The sequence below is a fragment of the Podarcis filfolensis genome (genome assembly GCF_964270895.1).
Source record: "Podarcis filfolensis genome assembly, chromosome: 10".
Taxonomy (NCBI): Eukaryota; Metazoa; Chordata; class Lepidosauria; order Squamata; family Lacertidae; genus Podarcis; species Podarcis filfolensis.
Window position 1 is genome coordinate 29,559,853 of NC_139612.1, and position 20,824 is coordinate 29,580,676.

Genomic DNA, 20,824 nt, shown 5'->3' on the forward strand with positions numbered 1-20,824 from the left:
TAGGGGGGAAAGAGAGAGGAAAGCTGCACTCTGGGGCATATCTGAATATCTTATTACATTAAACAATAATAAGACCACAAAGCAAATAGTTGCCTTTACCTAGATTAACACATCCGCAAAGGTAAGTATTTCACATAGCTACAAGATAAAATTCTATAAAGAGAAGGCCAGTCCAAACAAGGCATTGTTAAAACACCAAAAACTTGTGAGTTATGATACTAGCTTGTTTAACTAACCAGTTTGCTTAAAGCCACAGTATCTGGTTCAAACATAATGCTAAGCCCGGTTTCTTCAAAAATGAAAGTAAACACTGGACAAGTCCTTCTATTTGCATGTAGGGAGAGGTATGATTCTCATTCAACTTTTTACTTTCATCGCCACAGAAAACCCTAACATTGGATACAAACAATAGAGATTAGATTCCTTGCTTTATTTTTCTGTTGCTGATAGCACCATCAAAATGACTACTAATACATTTAACTCTACTAATGCACTATAAAACTTGGGTGTTTCTACACCACATGACTTTGAGACCAAAAACACAAAATCCTAAATGGAATCCAGAGCTCTGGAGCAGAATCTGTCAGTTAGACAAAGCAAATAAAATATAGGGTTGAGCCTGCTTATTTCTATCTGATGCCAAAATCATCTTTATGAGTCAGTCAGTGGAAATGTACAGCTCTTTACTAAATTAAAAAGATTGGAAGTTGTTAGGCTAGATAATGTGAAGGATCACAATTAACCACTTTGAACTTTGATAGATATAGGATCTATCAATGGTAAATGGTTAACGACTAGTGTACTAAAATGTGAGTAAATACCTTTATTATGGGGGGGGGCACAGTTGAACAAGTACAGATTTTAGAGTCCTAAGTGTAAATGGATCTGCTTAAAGTTTAATGATGGAAGGGTAAAGTATTAGTAAATTTCCACTTGTCTCCCTTATTGAAAACTATAACAAAAAGAAAACACTAGTGACTGTTTCATCCAGCAGGTGTGCCACTTTCTGAACTGCACTTGCAGGCTTTCTTCAGCATACAGAGATAATATCTGGAAAGCGCAGGAAGCTCAATATTGCTTTGCAATGGGTACTTTTGTTTGAAATCCCATTGTCACTATTCTTCTGCAGCGCTTCCCATCATACTCCATGCATTCAATGCTTTTCGTTCACATGGTGTCAGATTATCTTGCATGAATAGGGAAGGGCTGTGGCTCAGTGGTAGAGTTATCTGCTTTGCATGCAGGAGGTCCCCGGTTCAATCCCCAGCATCTTCAGGCAGGGCCAGAGACTCCCTATCTGAAAGCCTAGAGAGCCACTGCCGGTCATTGTAAACACTACAGTGGTACCTCGGGTTACATACGCTTCAGGTTACATACGCTTCAGGTTACACACTCCGCTAACCCAGAAATAGTGCTTCAGGTTAAGAACTTTGCTTCAGGATAAGAACAGAAATTGGGCTCCGGCGGCACGGCAGCAGCAGGAGGCCTCATTAGCTAAAGTGGTGCTTCAGGTTAAGAACAATTTCAGGTTAAGTACGGACCTCCGGAACGAATTAAGTACTTAACCCGAGGTACCACTGTACTGAGCTAGATTGACCAATGGCCTGGCTCAGTAGAAAGCAGTTTTCTGTGTCCTGAATATGAGATTATGTGATTCAACCCAGCCAGATTCCATGTAGCACATAAGAAGGCATGGCGTAATGATGCAAGATGCCAAGGGTACAAACAAAAAAAGGACAAGACAGTAGAAATTATTCCAGGAAAATTGTCAATTATGACTGACACCCCCCCCCAGTGATTCTTGATTTATTTATTTATTTTACTTTTGTGGCTGTATATTGTAAACCACCCTGTGATCCTCAGATGAAGGGTGCCATAGAAATTTAATAAATAAAAATAATGATATGCTATGTAATGAATAATATGTTCTGTAAATAAATAATACACTATGTAATATTTACTCAACAACAACATCTACATGAGCAAACACAAAAAGCCATGCCTTCACAAAGCACCTAACAAAAGATAAAAGTCTCCTGGTTCCTCACTATTTTCACAAAATTATTCTTGCATTGTGTTTTACAGGCTTACAGTTATGCAATGCTACACCTACATCCATTAAAGGCTGGAGATCACCACACAGCAGGCCTGTGGTATAGGGAAGTACTGTCTAGGCACCAGCTTTCTGTCTTTCCAAAAATAATGTAGAAACCATGCTCACAGAAGAGTAACAGTGCAAATTTGGGATACTGAAGTAAATAGCAAAAACTGCATTTACTTCAGCAAGGTCAATACTCTGTCCTAAAGCTATTATAATCTTAAAAGCATTCTGTCTCTCAGGTTAGTTCCACCAATTTTAATTGGATTCACTGATGAGCCTAACAGTCTTAAAGGGGGCGGGGGACTCATTAGGGGCATTACAATTTATCTTAAGATTCAGAGTAAAAATATAAACATTTTTTTTTCAGTCTTAACATAAAAGAAAGTAAGGAGAAGAACAAAAGAAAAAGAAAACACCATCTCAATTTATTATCTGGTTACAAGGAAGCCCTTAGTAAAAATTCTGCAGGGTCACATTCCCTTCTTAAAGTTACTAATACTTCAACAATACATGTTCACATATACTGAAAACGACTTTTGCCCCCCAGAACAGACTTGAAACAAAGCCTTTTCTGTTTTGCCGCACAAAACTGGATGATCATTACAAGTTACCCGAGGAATAAAACCAAATGCCTAGCAGCAAGGAATAACCATCTCTTGTTACGATACAGAAAGGGGCGGACAGATTGTCAAAGCTTAATAGAACTCAATTCATCTGGTTGATAAAGCAACTACAAGAGAAGTTGGTCTCCCAGGCGAAGTCTTCAGTATAATGAAGTAGCATGTACAGTAAGAATTTGTGATTCTTCTGCAGAACCCATACCAACAGTGGTAGAGAGGGGTTTCTGAGCTAGTCTTTTAAAAGTCCCTGGGCTGAGATTTTGTTTTCTACGGAAAACCGACTTCAATCACAAACAGAATATGGAAGGTAATAGCTACAAGTCCCAACAAAGTACACAGAAGAGCAGTTCAACAAAGTATAGTATCAAAAAATTGGAGGGCATTTCATATATAGACACACAACAATCCATTTGACGCAGTGTTAGAAACTCAAGATATATAATCTAATCACCAAATAGCACCTTAAGCCTAGGTTGCAGCCACCACAATGGAATGTCTAGGCGCCATTTTTTGTTTGCAGTGGAACTTATTATTAGTAGTAGTATTATTCATCATCTCATTCCTATACCACTTTGCATTTTAAAGAAGAAATCTCAAAGCAGTTTACAACACATTAAATCATCAAATGAAGCAATCCAGAATAAAACAAATTCAAGCGTCAAGGAAAATATTTCAGATCCTCCTTTAAGTGACATTTTGCTTTCCCCAGTTGCCAACCTGGCAACCATAGATCTCCATGCGGTCGCAAATGGACTCGTGCCAGTTGCAAAACACACCTGGTACCTGGCTAATTCTTAGGACTAAGTTTCATTGCAAGCGATGTGGTTATCTTTCGAGTTAACATGCATAAGTCTCTTTATTCCCCATCCTAGAGCCTGCAGTGAAAAGCAAAGAAATAATCACATGACATATTTAGAGTACAGTGGTACCTCGGTTTATGAACTTAATCCGTTCCTGAAGTCCGTTCTTAAACCAAATCCGTTCTTAAACCGAGGCACACTTTCCCTAATGAGGCCACCCACCGTTTGGTTTCCGTTCGTAGACCGAGGTAAAGTTCGCAAACCGGAACACTACTTCTAGTTTTGTGGTGTTCGTAAATCGAATCGTTCATAAACAGGGCTGTTCTTAAACAGAGGTACCACTGTACTTGGAATAATTCCCATTAACCTGTAAAACAAAGAGGGGGAATCTGCAGCCCTCCAAAGGATAGGAGTCCATCTCCCATCAGCCCCAACCAGCATGGCCAGTGGTTGGGGACATTTGGAGTTTCACAGCTTCCCCAGCTCTGCTGAAAAAAGTCATCATAGTCCAAATTAACCTAATCCAGACTACATATAAACATTGACTGATTCCTTGTGCTCTTGATAGCAACACAAACAGTCGTACGACACCCACATTACACTGAATTTGTGCAGGTGAGACCTAAAGCCCTAACTTCACTGGGATGAAGTGACACTGTTCACCGGTGAACATAGCAAATATATGATTTATCATTTCTGGCAGCAATATCCCAACACACACGAGTCCCAGTGAACTCAGCGGGACTTATTCTGAGTTCTAATTTATCTATTTCTTCTCAATGAGGGGAGATATGCAATCACTGCTCTCATTGTATTTAATCCTGCAATGCTAAGTTAAACTGTAAGTAAAATTCCAGTGAAATTTAATCATATATTTAAGTATCCACTCAGATGAGGACTTAAGTGGTTGCTTAACCTCTGGATTATGCCAAAAACGATTCTTTTGGCTGCTGGCCATCACTAAGCCCTTTTCAAGGAAACAACAGTGACATGACAAAGTGAAGTCATGAACCACAAGCAGCTACTGAATTGACCAGAAAGTTCTTCAACCATTAATCCTGCTGCATTATATTGAGAGATTGGCTACTAACTTCATTAGACAATGTGTTTCTTCTGAACTGGCCAACAGATCTTTTTATAGTTTGCTCCCTTGCTTAACCATTAGAGAGCCTTCCATTTATAAATAAGCATTATGAATGGAAACAAATAAAACACAGCAGTAAGATTCAATTTGGTTATTGCTGAATGCAACGCAGCGTAGCTAGCCTAGACCTAATAAAGAGTTGGGACAGGATCAGAGATCATCCTAATCTGCCTGCACAAACTTCATCACAGGTAAATGCTCACTTTTATTTGTGTCCAGGGCTGCAGTAACATAATCCATCCCAAAAACACCTCCTGGGGGAGGGTGAAGCTTTCTGCTACCAGTTCAAAAGCTGCAGCTCCCTCCCATCTTATCAAAATATGCACCCCTGCAAACAAAATCCACACATTTTATTTTAGGAGATCACTGCTTCATTATAAGCCTTCCACTCAGATGTTAAAAGCACACAATAAGCACAAGAATAATAAAATGTGACACTTAAAACTGAAGAAGTTTGGAATCTGGAGAAAGATATATGGACGAAAAGCTACTGTAGTCTCCTTCATTCCACCTCCCTGAATCCTGCTTCCACAGCAAGAGAGTGATTCGTGTGCAGGGAGGATGGAAAATTTTGAGAATGTAACAGATCAATGACACACACTCCAGCCATCATCTTCGCAGCACAGGCCTGGAAAAGGGGGTGTGCGCTAAATGCCAGTCTCCCATTACCAAAACAGCAAGATCTCTTTCTCTCTGCCCCCACCTCTCCCCATACATTCACAACACTTCCTAAACCCCTTCCACATCAGTAGAAATAAACAATCCAGAGACTTGCAGAACACAGATCTACGGCAGAACAAAAATGCTACACAGTCTTTGGGTGAAATCTGCACATGGGGGAGGGGGGGAGAGGAGAGGAGAGAAAGACTCAAAGGGCAAACTTTCCGCTTTTCATTTCCCTTCCCTTTTAATAACCCCATCAAAATTACTAGACCTAGATGAGAAAATCTCAAAGAGACACATGGAGTTGCAAAACCAGATGGTGCATGATGCACATGACCCGGTCAAAGATAAGCACTTTATGGCTACAGCATTATGTACGCTTGCACCCAGGAGTAAGTCTCATTAAAGTCAACCGAATTTATTTCCAAGTAAATATTTACAGAGTCAGGCTGTACCTCTATGCACACCCACTTGGGAGTAAAACCTACTGGATTCAAGAGGATTGGATTTCATATAAGGTAAGTTGAAGTAAACAGGGATTAAAAGCAACATAACTTTTTGCACCCACTCAGAACAGACAATGCAGAAGTGAAAGCTGCCCCAAATCACTTGTGGGAGAGTATTTGACGGAACCAACCCAGCGCATAACGTAAGAGGACTTAACCCGAAGCAGCATTTCTCAAGGTTCCAACCCAAACACCTGAAGAGCAAGGGCATTGGAGGTATGCACAGAGCACATTCCCATAACCACAAGTAGTAAATTTTGAATTGAGGAATGAGGGGGGAGGCTTCCAAGGGAAGATGACATACACACAGCCACACTACATGAGTCCACCTGCGACAGGATCTACCCACAGGGTGGCTGACCATTCCCTCCCAACAGAAAACCTGAAATAGCTCTTTCCCCTCGCCTCCACGCCCCCCATTTCCAGGGCTGAGTCAATCGCGACAGCTCAGCCCGTAGAGCATGAGACTCTTAACCCTCAGGGTCGTGGGTTCGAGCCCCACACGTAGGGCGAAAAGACCCCCGCATTGCAGGGGGTTGAGCTAGATGACCCAAGCGGTCCCTTTCCAACCCTACGCTTGTATGGTTCTCCCAGGGTGATGGGAGAAGTTAAGGCTATATCCATCCAACCCCGGTTCGGAAAACGAGTGTGGCGGGCTTGCTCCAGACGCTGAGGTTCAGGCAGGTGATCCTACCCCGGACTCTCCCCCCTTCCCGGCTGCAGCAGCGCCCTTGGAGAGGGGACGTGGGCGCGCCTCCTCTCCAAGGCGCACCGGCAGCCGAGGGGGGGACGGGACCCTGCCGGCCGTCCTCCTGCTTAAGGTGGGTCTGTGCCTGGCTACTCACTCGGCGTATCCCGTGGTCCAGGGCAGGCGCTTGGTCTCCTTGTTGAGGATGAGGATAGGCCGGGCGATGTGGTCGGCGGAGCACTCGACCTCGTCCGGAGACAGAGCCAGGAACTCGGGTCTGCCGTAAGGGAAGCGCAGCGGCAGGTCCATGCCTCCTCCACCACTACCGCCGCCGCCGCCTCCTCCTCCTCCACCGCCGCTGCCGTGATCCGAACTGCCAGCCATGATGCCTCCCATGAAATTGGCCACCGCAGACTTCACCCGAGTCAGCATAGTACTCCTGCCGCCGGCCGCACCGGCGGGGCCGGGGGAAGCACCATCCAGCTCGCGCCGGGAGGCAGGCAGGCAGGCGCGCAGGGCGGCGGCGGAGCGGCGGCGGAGGGGCGGAGGGGGAATCACGCGGCTGAGGCGGCCGCCGCTGCTGCTGCTGCTGCTCCCGCCGACGCGGCCAGCGCCGTCCCTGCAGGAGAGGCGCTGCTGCTTCCGCAATGGAGGAGCCGCTGCATGGAGCAAAGCGGGGGTTCAGCACAGTGTTCAGGGGCCAGCGCGCAGCCACAGAGCCCCGAGCTGGACGCCGCGCCGTCGCCGGGGAGCGCTCCTCATGGCGGGGGCGTCGAGCGGGTCCCGGCTTCTCCCTCTTCCTCCTCCTCCTCTTCTTTCCCTCCGCGCGGATTGCCGAACTCGACCCAAGCGGCTGCTGCCCGCGCCGAGTCACGTGACGATAATAAAGCTGGCCTCCGACGACGCGGGAACTTCCTGCTCCGTGAGCTGCAGACGCAGAGGCAGGCGGGGGACTCGGCCCCGAAGATCCTGCGGCAACAGAGACGCCTCTCGCGCGCCCTCTTCCCGTGCGCGGGTTGGCGTAGCGGGGGAAAACGCGCTGGAAGAGAAAGGGGCGGGGAACCAGAGGAGCAGGCGAGGAGGTCTCCCGCCCTGGTGTGCAGACGACAACACCACGAGGGACGTTGCTCCGGGACAGTTTGGGGGGGGGGAAATAGGAGCCTCCCCCCCATTAAAATATTTGAATGGGCCGGCTCCCCTCCCCCCACGTCTTTCAAATTAAAGATACCCATCTTTCAAATTTGGTGGTGCAATGGCATACATAGTAAAGAGTAAAGCAAGGCCCTTTATATGATGGCACATAAGGTCATCATTTGTTTGTCTCAATTTTAGTACAGGAAATCTTGGGGAAATGTGGAGGGTCTGATCATGGGCATTGCCATTCAAATAGGGGGGGGGGTGCCGTGTCATGTGATTGATTATGTGGGGCAGTGCTTGCCTGAGCCCTGTCCCCCCATATTTTAGTCAAATTGGCACCCCTGGTGGCAGACCTACATTTTGGGGGGCCCTGAAGCTGGAGCTGTTATGGGGGCCCCATGGCAAGCATCAGTGAGGTCAGAGTGACTGCTGTCATTTCCTTCAGTGGGGTTGTTCCACGGCAGCTCAAAACGCCTTTACAACATCTGTGCCTGTACTACTGGCTCTCCAACTTTGGGATTGCTGAAATATATCCACGCACAAAAATAGACAATTTGAGTTGTGTGCATGAGTCAAACTGGGTCTACTAGATGCAAAAAATTAAAGCAATGTGGACCAGAGTCCCTTTTGAGGTCCCTCCAAGATTAGGGGCCCTAAAGCTTATGCTTTATTGGTTTTATAGTTTTATATCCCTGCTTTGGGATGGAGGGCAAGCCCTCAACCTCAATAGAATAGGCAAGAGTTAGCAGAGCAAAGCCTACGTACATGTATACTCAGAAGTAAGACCTATTTCAGTTGGACTTTCTCCCAGGTGGGATTGCAGGCTATAGAGGTGAGCAGTCTGAAGGTATTTATTAGGGGCAAAGGTGCCTTATATTAATAGCTTTAACCTATCTGATGTCTCAGTTGTGCACCCACCCAAACATACCATACCTCGCCATGAAAGAAGACAGAAGGCTGCATGCAGACATATGAATGCTAAAAAGACAACATAGAGGCAACATGGTGGAAATATTTAAAAATATCAAAACAGGAGTTTCATAAGGCACTTGCTCATAACAAATGGGACAGGTTTCAAGCTTCCTACAACAAGCTGTTCTTCCATACAAAAAAGACAACATATGTAGAACACAATGTGCTTTCTCGCTTTCGCCATATTCACACCATACATCTAAAGTAATATAAGACTTTGAGCAGTCATAGAATAATTATTATCATAGTTACGGAATATGACTATGTAAGATTATGTATTATTATTATAAGCATGGAATTCCCCTGAATAATTATTAGAGTTATAGTTCGTTAAGGGTGCTGAAAGTAGTTCGGAGACCTCTATTATCCTCACAGACCTAGAATTTACAGAGTGATTTAACATCCAATCCCTCTTTACAGGGACCTCCGGGAATTGTAGTTGACTCTTATCCAAGTCATTCACCATCCAAAGTAAGAAAATAAGGCAGAGTCATCTCAATGGCAGCACCTCCTTTGTTGAATTCTCTCCAGGGAATTTTACTGGGCACCAACATTAATATTATATAATCCTAGAATTGTAAGGTACCCTAATGGTCCTCTAGTCCAACCCCCTACAGTGGAGGAATCTCAACACGTGGTCTCCCATCCAACTTGAAACCATACCAGACCCTGGTTAGCTTTGCAAATGTAAGGTAAAGGTAAAGGGACCCCTGACCATTAGGTCCAGTCGTGACCGACTTGGGTTGCGGCGCTCATCTCGCTTTCTTGGCCGAGGGAGCTGGCATACAGCTTCTGGCTCATGTGGCCAGCATGACTAAGCTGCTTCTGGCGAACCAGAGCAACACACGGAAATGCCGTTTACCTTCCCGCCGGGAATGTTAATACATTCAAAACATATTCTTTCACAAGGAATTTTTAAAAACTACTTGATTTACAAAGCTTTTTACTACCCTTTAACCAGAAAAACCAGTCAGCTTGTGGCTCAACGGCCAAGATCTGGCTGTGTTTAGAATAACCCTGCAAAGGAAAAAGCTCCCTGATACCAAGATGAGGGATATACTGAAAATACAGATAGATAGACTTTAATTAGAAAATAATGAACTGTAGTGAAGTTGGCGGAAGTCCACAATTGGTGTTTCTTTTTTCATTTGATATGTGTTAGTTTTTAAGAATGAATTATATATGTATTTGTGTCTTTCCTCTCCTTTTTGTTTTCTTATTTTCTTTTCTTTTTTAAGGTTTAAATGAATTAATGAAATGTATATATTTATATTCTTTGTTCTTTTTTCCCTTTCAGTGCTTCTATCTTTATTTTTTCCTATTTTTTTAAAAAAAGATCTTATTATACTTCTGTATTTCTCTATTTTCTTTTAAGTGTGTGTATCTTGATTTGAATGTATATATGTGCAAGATAAGCAAATGATTTTTTTAAAAAAAATAATTAATATGACAGGATATTTATAACCCTGGAAAAAATATTCATGCTGGCCACATGACCCGGAAGCTGTACGCCGGCTCCCTTGGCCAATAAAGCGAGATGAGCACCGCAACCCCAGAGTCGGTCACGACTGGACCTAATGGTCAGGGGTCCCTTTACCTTTACCTTTTATCCTTCCTGCAGCTATCTCCCTCCCCCTCCCAGTAAGCAGCAGCTGCTCACCTGTCAGGAGGTCAGGTAAGGACCTCTGCTCCACCAAACTGTTTGGAAAGCTGTACACTAGGAGGCAACTGGGGTAGGGTTGGGCATGGAGCATGGAGACTCATCATGATAGAGGTGCATGCACATGTTATATATCGGGGTGGCAAACTCCCAAGAGACTGCGATCTAAGCACAGAGTTAAAAACTGGCAGTGATCTACCCCCTTTTTTGGGGTTCAGGTCAAAGTTGTTGCGCTTTCTTTAGGAAGAAGGAAGGCCCGTTTTTGGAGAGTTTGGGTCAAAGTTGTTGAGTTTTTTCAGGGAGGAGGTAAAACGTTGAGCTTTTTTTTAGGGGGGCCACAGTTGTTCAGCTTCTTTGGGGAGACCCAGTGAGCTAACAGTGATCTACCACAGATGTCCAGTGATCTATCGGTAGATCACGATCTACCTGTTGCACATGCCTGTTATATATTTTCTGAATCTCAGGGCCAGACATGGATGCTTTGCTTTTAGAAAAGTAGTACTGCATCTGTTTAAAAAGGCCTTTACCTCAGATGGCCTACAAACACCTCTGTTCAGTGTCTGCCTCTAGGGTGCCTCTAACCCATGAGTGCCATGGGACACACTGAGCGCATGATTTTTGAAGATGGAAGAATTTCCAAGGACGCAATTCTCCCTAGCAGCACAGTGAGTTGTATTTATTATAGTATTGCATTACCCTTGTAAGCGCAGCCAGGACAGAATCGCTGTGAATTGTTTTATGAGATCTGGCATGCAGCAGCTTGAGGATATGTTGTCAGTTCTCTTCTATAAATACAAACAACTCTGCAAAAAAGAAAGGGCCGTGAATAAGCTGAGGGACATTTTTCATCTACCACGCCTGAATTTTGCAGTCATATATTCATCAGATGGCAAAATTTACAAGCAGCCTCTCCATTAGGTCTGTCACAAGAGAGGGGTTTTTTGGGTCACAGAATAAATACTGTTGCAAAGCCGTATTATTATTATTATTAGATTGCGTATGAAAGGGTTCCCCAAAAACATATGGGCTAACACTAACCATATTACGAAACATGTTGAATATAGGGAATTCTGATATTAAGCCTTTCATTTCTGATTCCAGAAGCCCAAGCCAAATATTTTTAGTCATCAAAAAGATGCCACAAACTGCAGTAAGAAAAGAGCACTGGTAGAACGGTCAGTTCTATATTTTCTGGTGCTGTAAACAAGACCATATTGATTCCCCAGTGTTATTTTTAAAGCTTTCCTCTCCATTTGCTCTTCTATGCAGGAAGAGAGAGGGGGGAAATCTGCTAATTATGGGATAGAGAAAAAATTGGTCTGTTTTGAACTGTCTTTGCTGTGTAATTCTAGAGCCATAGCAAGGCAATCAAATAGCCGTCTCTGGCTCTTGGATCTTCCTTTTTTTAAAAAAAAGAACAACAACAGACGCTTGCTCAATGTTTGACTTACTTCAATGTGGGTAAGACGCATGCACAAACCCAGGTTTGTGACAACTCAGGGCAAAACCCCATTGCCTAAGATTGCCTAAAAAGGAACCTCCCAATCCATCCAGGTTATTCAGACAGAAGAAGATACAGTGGTACCTCGGGTTACAGACACTTCAGGTTACAGACACTTCAGGTTAGAGACTCCGCTAACCCAGAAATAGTACCTCGGGTTAAGAACTTTGCTTCAGGATGAGAACAGAAATCGCGCGGCAGCAGTGGGAGGCCCCATTAGCTAAAGTGGTACCTCAGGTTAAGAACAGTTTCAGATTAAGAATGGACCTCCAGAAGGAATTAAGTTCTTAACCCGAGGTACCACTGTAGTTCGCTTTTTCTCTCTTCTCTGTTCCAGCTCCATCTCCTTCCCCATCCTTGGCCACATCCACACCATACTGTATATTAAAAGTACTTTGATACACCTTTAAACAGTCATGGCTTCCCTCAAAGAATTCTGGGACGGAGAGTTGTTAGGAGCCCCTAGTCCCACTATGCTACATTTCTCAGAGTTCCCAATAATGAGGGATCTTAGGGGAACAGGGATTGCCTAACAACACTCAGAACTCTCATCAAACTACAGCTCCCAGAATTCTTTGGGGGAAGTTCTCACTGTTTAAAGTGGCATCATAGTGCTTTAAATGTGATTGCGGCCAGAGTCTCCTTCCTGGCTTGCTTAATTTATCTAAAGCATTCTTACGCTTTTACGAAAAGCATTTGTTTAAAGCACTGATTGGTTTACAAAAATGAAAACTGCAACTCAAAGCAAAATTAATATCTAGCCAACTATCTTAAAATTCCTAAAAACAGCCGTTCTCTTACCATGCCAGGAAATAAATAAGGCTGCAAGCCTAACCCCACTTATCTGGGAGTACGCCCCATAGAAGTCACTAGGGCTCATTTCTGAGAAGGCATGGTTAGATTTGTGCTGTAAATCAATGTGGATTTATGAATATAGTGAAGGCCCTTTGGCTGCCATTGGTTTTAAATCATAGCTGGCTATGATTAAAAGCTCAAATAGAGCATGAAACCTGTTCTGGGGGGAGAAAATGCACAGCTATTTTTTTTCCTCTGCTGCATATTGAAACCAAAATAGCAGAATGATAGCATCACAATAAGCTAGGCGTTCCATTTGAGTCCTGGAACAATGATTATTTTTATCCTCATCCTCGTCATCGTCATTTTCTTGCTTTATTATTATTTATTTTGTTATTTTATGAATTCCCTTTCATATAATTTAAATCCCAGACCATTCTGCTGTCTTCAGTTGTGGGCTTTCTTATAAGGATTGCTGCATGCGTGTAAAGAAGAGAAGGGACAATTGGTTTCTTAATCGCCAAAAGAGAGGGAGTGCATCGTTGGGGGAGGGAGAACAAAAGAGAACATAAAAGGTAAAGGTAAAGGGACCCCTGACCATTAGGTCCAGTCGTGGCCGACTCTAGGGTTGTGGCGCTCATCTCGCTTTATTGGCCGAGGGAGCCAGCATACAGCTTCCGGATCATGTGGCCAGCAAGACTAAGCCGCTTCTGGCGAACCAGAGCAGCACACGGAAACGTAGTTTACCTTCCCGCTGGAGCGGTACCTATTTATCTACTTGCACTTTGACATGCTTTCGAACTGCTAGGTTGGCAGGAGCTGGGACCGAGCAACAGGAGCTCACCCCGTCGCGGGGATTTGAACCGCCAACCTTCTGATCAGCAAGTCCTAGGCTCTGTGGTTTAACCCACAGCGCCACACGCGTCCCATTTAAAGAGGACATAGATTTGCATAAAATTTGTGCCAAATTTGCTGCCACTTCACCTTGCCTCTCGCCCACCCCCAACCTCCTGGTAGCAGGGGCGCAATGGGATGGAGGTCAGGTGCGTGCCACAAGCTTAGCACATCGTCTGCTACTGCCTGCTTCTTAGTTTGGATCCCTGAGGTCAGGTTGCTTGGGAAAATAGCCAACTGCTATGAAAATGCAGAGAACTGAATGTAAGAATGAGAAACCAAACCGACAGATCACCCTTCTCTACTAGTAGCGCAAGTGTTCTCCTGACCCAAATATCTTGACACTCACAAATTTCTCTACAGAGTTCTGAAATGAGGTTCTGTTCGCATTCAGCTGCATGCAGGACTCACCATTGCAGGGAGACGACTAGATGCGTTCAGCTGAATGCACCTTGAAACCCTTTTGTGCAAAGCTCTGAAGAGGGACGCGGCTGGCGCTGTGGGTTAAACCACAGAGCCTAGGACTTGCCGATCAGAAGGTCAGCGGTTCGAATCCCCGCAACGCAGTGAGCTCCCGTTGCTTGGTCCCTGCTCCTGCCAACCTAGCAGTTTGAAAGCACGTCAAAGTGCAAGTAGGGTACCGCTCCAGCGGGAAGGTAAACGGCGTTTCCGTGCGCTGCTCTGGTTCGCCAGAAGCGGCTTAGTCATGCTGGCCACATGACTATACGCCGGCTCCCTCGGCCAATAGAGCAAGATGAGCGCCGCAACCCCAGAGTTGGCCACGACTGGACCTAATGGTCAGGGGTCCCTTTACCATTACCTGAAGAGGAACCTGCATGCACACCATAGAAACCAATTCATGGGGGCTGTGGGGGCTTTGGCCCCCACAAAATTGATGGGCATTCCCATTCAGATGGTGTGTGTGCACTGTGTCATGTGATCAATTATGCTAGGGTTGCCATATTTCAAACAGTGAAAAAAGAATCTGGGTATTTTTCTGTCAAAGCTGTTGAGGTTTAGTTTTTTTTGGGGGGGGGGAATCACAAAGAATGCCATTTTTGAGCTATTTTTATGGGAAAACGGCACTGCCAACATGGGACATGTTCCCTGTCTCCTCCAAGACGCTATTGAGGACTGCAGTATTCTGGATATATTCCTAGATTATGTGGAGCAGGGCTTATCTCTGCCCCCACAATATTTTATTCAGGTTGGCACTCCTGGTGCACACATGTCGGCCCCCAGCCCAGAATAAGCCACCATGTTATCAGGTGAATGCTTGAACAGGGTTACAACATTGTTAAAATGGCTGCAAGACAATATTTAGTTAGATCTGAAATTGTCAGTGATAAATGTTGCTGCATAATCTTTTCCTTCTCCAGCAAGCTTGCTATTCTGCATGACTCTGTCAGTACTGAGTTTTATTCAATTCAATATCTTCTGTTGGATTAATGCTGGTAATGTAAAATATATAAAATATTTATTATATGGCCTTTTCTTCTATATCATTCAGACCCGTCACAGAGAGTCTAAATTGAATTATAGATAATTGTTAAGTCTGCTCCAGGTCCTTGTTTCGCCCAAACCTCCCAGTATTCTTTACTAAAGAACAAGAATAAATATTGCTTTGCCTTTTTTAAACCTGTCTCTTAAAGTAGGTCATGCCACTATGTGCCAATTTCAAAGGAAAGTGTCCTATAAATACAGAACATAATCTTACCTACGGGACCGCCTCTCCTGGTATGCCCCAAAGAGGAACCTACGGTCTGCAAATAAAAACATCCTGAAGGTCCCAGGCCACAGAGAGGTTAGGCTGGCCTCAACTAGAGCCAGGGCTTTCTCGGCTGCGGCTCCAATCTGGTGGAACACTCTGTCACAAGAGACTAGGGCCCTGCGGGACCTGACATCTTTCCGCAGGGCCTGCAAGACAAGAGTTGTTCCACCAGGCCTTTGGTCAGGGCGCAGCCTGACTCCCTCCTCTGGCAACCTGCACAGAATTTTGCTTAACGGTTCCCATCAATTTGATTTTAATTAATTTTTATAATGAAATGTTTTTAGAATGTTGGGTTATTTGATTGTTTGATTATTTGATTGTTGTTAGCTGCCCTGAGCCCGGCTTCGGCTGGGGAGGGCGGGATAGAAATAAAATTTATTATTATTATTATTAAAAGATCTCCAGCCTTCCATTGAAGTTATTTTTTTAAAAAAATCTACTGTATTCGTTTAGCATATAATTGTTTGACACATGTTAAACACTTTTATGTATAATATTGTTGCACGCCACCCCAATCTCCCAGCAGTGAGGGACAGCAGAGACTGTGGTGTCTTTAATATATATGGTTTATTTACACATTCATACAACCTGAGCCTATGATGGAGGGGCATTAACACTATAATAATGTCTTGCTTCTCCCATAACCACAGTCTTGGATTCCAAGCATGCCTCTGTCTCTCAGCTGCCCAGCCTGCTTCTAGTTCACACACCTCAACTTTGGCTTTTGTCTTTCTAACAGGCCCACCTATTTTCCCTCTGGCACAAAGCCACTTCTGTTGTTACTTTAACAATCCATTCATTTAACACTTTAACAATCCATTCATTGAGGAGAGGCATTACCAAGAAACTTGCGTGACTATTCCAGCAATTGAATCCTTGTTGGATGCAGAAATTAGAAGTGACTCAGACATACAGCCTACACGCCGCTACCGCCCCCCAAAAAAAATCCAGTATGTAATATTTTTAAAACCACTCTGTGATGCTTTGGTAATGAAGAATGGTCTAAATGTTTTGTTAATAGATAGATAGATAGATGATAGAGATGATAGATAGATAGAAGAGAACCTAATTTACCTTTCCTTTCCCCCCATGTTACTGTTTTAGCCAAGCTATTAAGAAGACGAGTGCTGACTTCAAGAGAGTTGGATGGGCAGAGATTGGGAGCTGGCACAGTGGTGATTCAGTACCGCAGTTTCATCATTGCCCCTAAAATGCCACAGAGTTCTACCAGCTAGTGGCTGCTAGTGATGCACTTGCATATTCTAGGCTGAATCTTGTCCAGGAAGAAAAGTTGAGGCACCCAGACAGAGTGGCCCCTTGATACGGACAGGACAGAAATTTGATTTAAATGGCAGCTTTCTAACTGTCACTTTCTGAAGCAATATGCAAACCAAAACAGAGACACCCTTGGAAATTCACACTTTTTCTGAATTTGCAATGCAAAAAACCCAGCTGGTTGGGAGAAGGGGGCACAGGCCTTCTCCTTTGCTTTTCTAGCAACTACAGAGGTACCTCAGGTTAAGTACTTAATTCGTTCCGGAGGTCCGTACTTAACCTGAAACTGTTCTTAACCTGAAGCACCACTTTAGGTAATGGGGCCTCCCGCTGCCGCCGCACCGCCAGAGCACAATTTCTGTTCTCATCCTGAAGCAAAGTTCTTAACCTGAAGCACTATTTCTGGGTTAGCGGAGTCTGTAACCTGAAGCGTATGTAACCTGAAGGGTATGTAACTGTGATGGGATGGTGAGCTGCTTGTGCGTAAAATCCTGATCCCTCAGAGCTTGGCTAAGTTCCCAAACCTCTGTCTGTGATGGAGCTCCTTAAGCATGGCTCCATCAATCGCTCGTTGAATCGGACAGTGGGCGTTTACGGAACTTCTTCCAGCATAAAAGCTCCTTGACGGAAACGCGTCTTCTGGACTCTCGGCGTGACAGTTTCCGCCGAGGAGTGGGTGTGCCTACGGGAGGTCCTGAAACCTCTCCACTGTTCCCGCTTGAAGTATCTCTGAGCTCTCCCTCCGACTCACTTTCCCTTGTAACTCCACTTCTCCCCCTGCTGGTCCCCTCCTCCGCTGAGTGGTCTCTCTCACCCTCCATGAGCCCTTTCACCTCCTTCGTCTCAGATGACAGTTCCCTGACATCCACCTCCCCTCTAGGGCCCCCTTCACCCCCTTCCCTCCCCTCCTCTGCGGGAGGCGAGGGAGCAAAACCCCTGAAGGAACCTCCCTCATCTTCCGAAGTTTCGAACACTTCCCTCCACCTTTTGCTGTTCCCGGTTTCCAAGTACTCCTCCTCCTCGGAGTCTGTACCCTCTTCCAACTCCGATTCCCTGAATCCCTCCAGTTCCTCCTCATCGTCGGTGGTGCCAAAGTACTCCCTCCGGAACCTCGCTACTGGTTGAGGTTTCCTGGGGAACCTTTGGTGGAACGTTTCGATCAAGACCTCGTCATGGACCTCCTCTGCCTTCACCCAGGTGTTTTCCGACTCCGGTTCCCCTTCCCACGCGACCAAATACTCCACCTGATTACCCTTCCACCTGGAGTCGATGATTTCCGCCACATAGTTGCGGCTTTCCCTTTCTTCTATGGCTGGCCCCCGTGTGGATACCCCTTCACCTTCCCCCCTGTATGGTGACAGTAATGACCTGTGGAATACTGGGTGCAGTTTCATGTGGTTCGGTAACCGGAGTCTGAAAGCCACTGGGTTGACCTGTTGGATGACCTCAAATGGTCCCAATCTTTTGGGTCTCAATTTCTTGCAACTACCCTTGAACGGCAACCCTTGGGTTGATAGCCAGACCCGACTCCCCACCCTAATTGTTTCACCTTCCCTTCTGCTCTTGTCTGCCTGCCTCTTATATTCTTCTTTGGCCCTTTCTAAGTTGTGTTGGAGTTGACGATGGATCGCTTCCATTTCTTCTACAAAAAGTTCAGCGGCCGGAACACTCCATCTCTCTCCTCCTTCCCCTGGAAACGCCCTGGGGTGGCACCCATAATTAGCCAAAAAGGGGCTCATCCCGGTGGACACATTCTCTGCATTATTGTAAGCAAATTCCGCTAGTGCCAACTTTTCGACCCAATCGTTTTCTCTGTCATTGACATAACACCTCAGGTATTGTTGAAGGATACCGTTTGCCCTCTCCGCCTGCCCATTGGTCTCAGGGTGCCTGGCAGTCGAAAAGTTGACCTCTACGTGCAACAAGCTCATAAGCTTCCTCCAGAATCTGGACGTGAACTGTTTCCCTCTGTCGGAAACCAGCCTCAAGGGGGCGCCATGCAGCCTAAAAATATGTTCTACAAACAATTTTGCTGTCTCTTCCGCCGTGACTGCATGTGAGCAAGCTACAAAGTGACCCATCTTAGTTAACTGGTCTACTACGACTAGTATGGCGGTTTTCCCCTGGGATTTGGGCAGATCAGTCATAAAATCTATCGACACCGCCTCCCACGGTCGTTCTGGTGTGGGTAACGGTTCTAAATACCCCGCTGGTGCCCGCCTTTCTCCTTTGGCTCTCTGGCATTGGTCACACCTTCTCACATACTCCCGTACATCCTCCCTCACCTTGGGCCACCAAAACTCCCTGGTCACCAACCACATGGTCTTGTGTTGCCCAAAATGCCCCGCTGTGGGATTGTCGTGCAGCTGTTTGAGTACTCTCCCCCTCAATTCCCCTTCGGGTATATATAGCGCCCCTTTGTAATACAATGCCCCGTTTCTTTCTTCAAAACCTCCGGGGTCTTCTCCCTCTCCCCTTAAACCTCTGAGCTTATCCTGGGCGTACTCATCATTTACCGTTCCCTCTACCAGTTCTCTTTGCCCCACCCAGGCCGCACCACACACCCAGTGGTCCTCTGGGATAATATGTCTCTCTTCTGGCGCTCCCTCCCCCTCCAAATATTCAGGTTTGCGAGAGAGAGCGTCCGCTCTGATGTTTTCTGGACCTGGCACATAGCAGATTTCAAAATGGAATTTGGAGAACTCCTGGGCCCATCTCACTTGTCGTTGGTTGAGCACTCGTGCCGTTCTCCAATACTCCAAATTCTTGTGGTCCGTACATACTTGTACCTTATGCTGTGCACCAATTAGTAAGTGTCTCCATCTCCGGAACGCTTCGTGAATGGCGAGTAGTTCTCGGTCATATACCGTGTAGTTCCTCTCGGATTTGTTCAGCTTACGCGAAAAGAAGGCACACGGTCTCCATTCCGACTTATTGCTCCCTGGCTGAAGCAGCACCGCCCCCACCGCGCGGTCTGAGGCATCAGTTTCCACTCTCATGGGTTTTTGTAAATCCACATGCAGGAGCTGTTCTTCCGAAGCGAATGCCTTTTTCAATTCCTCAAAAGCGTGCTCCGCCTCCGCCGTCCAAACGAATTTCTTCTTGCTGCTCAGACAGTCCGTGATGGGAGCCGTTAAGTGGGCAAAGTTCTTGATGAATTTACGGTAAAAGTTCCCAAACCCTAAGAACCTTTGCACATCTTTTTTCGTTTTCGGTGTCTTCCATTCCAGCACCGCCTGTACCTTGCCTGGATCCATGGCTAATCCCTTGTCTGATAGGCGGTACCCCAGGAATTCCACCTCCTTGGCGTGGAACTGACACTTCTCCAATTTCACCCACAACTGGTTTGCTTGCAGCTGGCTCAGCACTTCCCTGACATCCTTTACATGCTGCTCCTCATTCTCTGAATATATCAGCACGTCATCGAGAAAGGCCACGCAATTCTTGTAGAGCAAAGGTCCCAGTACATGGTTCATGAACGATTGAAAACAGGCGGAGCCTGCTTGTAATCCAAAGGGCATAACGAGATATTCGAAAGCCCCTAGGGGGGTGAACATCGTTGTCTTCCATTCATCCCCCTTCTTTATTCGTATCAGGTTGTACGCTCCTCTCAGGTCCAGTTTCGTGAATATCTTTCCCTTCCTCACCCTGGTCAAAATGTCATCAATCCTGGGCATGGGGAAAGTCACTGGTTCTGACACGGCATTTAGCCGCCGGTAGTCCACGATCAATCTCAGTTTATCCGTGTTTTTTTTGTCCACAAAAAACACTGGGCTGCCCCCCACCGCTCTGGACTCTCTGATGAAACCTCTCTTCAGGTTTTTGTCAATAAACTCCCTCAACTCCTGCATTTCCCTGTCTGACATGGCGTACAGCTTGCCCACGGGGAGTTGGGCCCCAGGGACCAGGTTAATTTGGCAGTCAAAGTCTCTATGCGGTGGTAGTTTATCTGCTTCCCTTTCGCTGAAGACCTTGCTCAGGTCAGCGTATTGTTTGGGCACCTTCCCTTTGTCCGCCACTTCCATCCCTGCTAGGGAGGCTTTTGCCCCTTCTGGCACCTTTCCCTCTTTGCAGTGTTCCAGGCAATGTGCTGACCCAAAGGAGACCACTCTCTGATGCCAGCCCACTAGCGGGTCATGCAACGCTAGCCAGCTCATTCCCAAAATGACTGGCGCCCCTCCCAGGGTGGCTACATTGAACGCTATCCTTTCAGTGTGCCTTGCCACCCTCATAACCATTGGGACGGTCTGTAGGCTAACTTCTCCCCCCAACAGCTCCCTCCCATCGATCGTGGTGA

At 45.7% G+C, this 20,824-nt stretch overlaps 1 protein-coding gene and 1 long non-coding RNA gene across 2 annotated transcripts in view; both read right to left on the bottom strand.

Annotated features, from left to right (window-relative positions):
• PPM1H (protein phosphatase, Mg2+/Mn2+ dependent 1H) overlaps positions 1–7,613 on the bottom strand; it is a 92,423-nt gene extending 84,810 nt beyond the window's left edge. The window contains exon 1 of the mRNA XM_083574555.1: positions 6,680–7,613. Within this exon, the coding sequence (XP_083430681.1) occupies positions 6,680–6,954 (275 nt within the window). The 5' untranslated portion in view covers positions 6,955–7,613. The remainder of the gene's footprint in view (positions 1–6,679) is intronic.
• Positions 7,614–10,129: 2,516 nt separating this feature from the next.
• Positions 10,130–20,824, bottom strand: part of LOC310744031 — a 56,277-nt gene continuing 45,582 nt past the window's right edge. Inside the window, exon 3 of the long non-coding RNA XR_014539363.1 lies at positions 10,130–11,094. This is a non-coding gene — a long non-coding RNA (uncharacterized lncRNA). The remainder of the gene's footprint in view (positions 11,095–20,824) is intronic.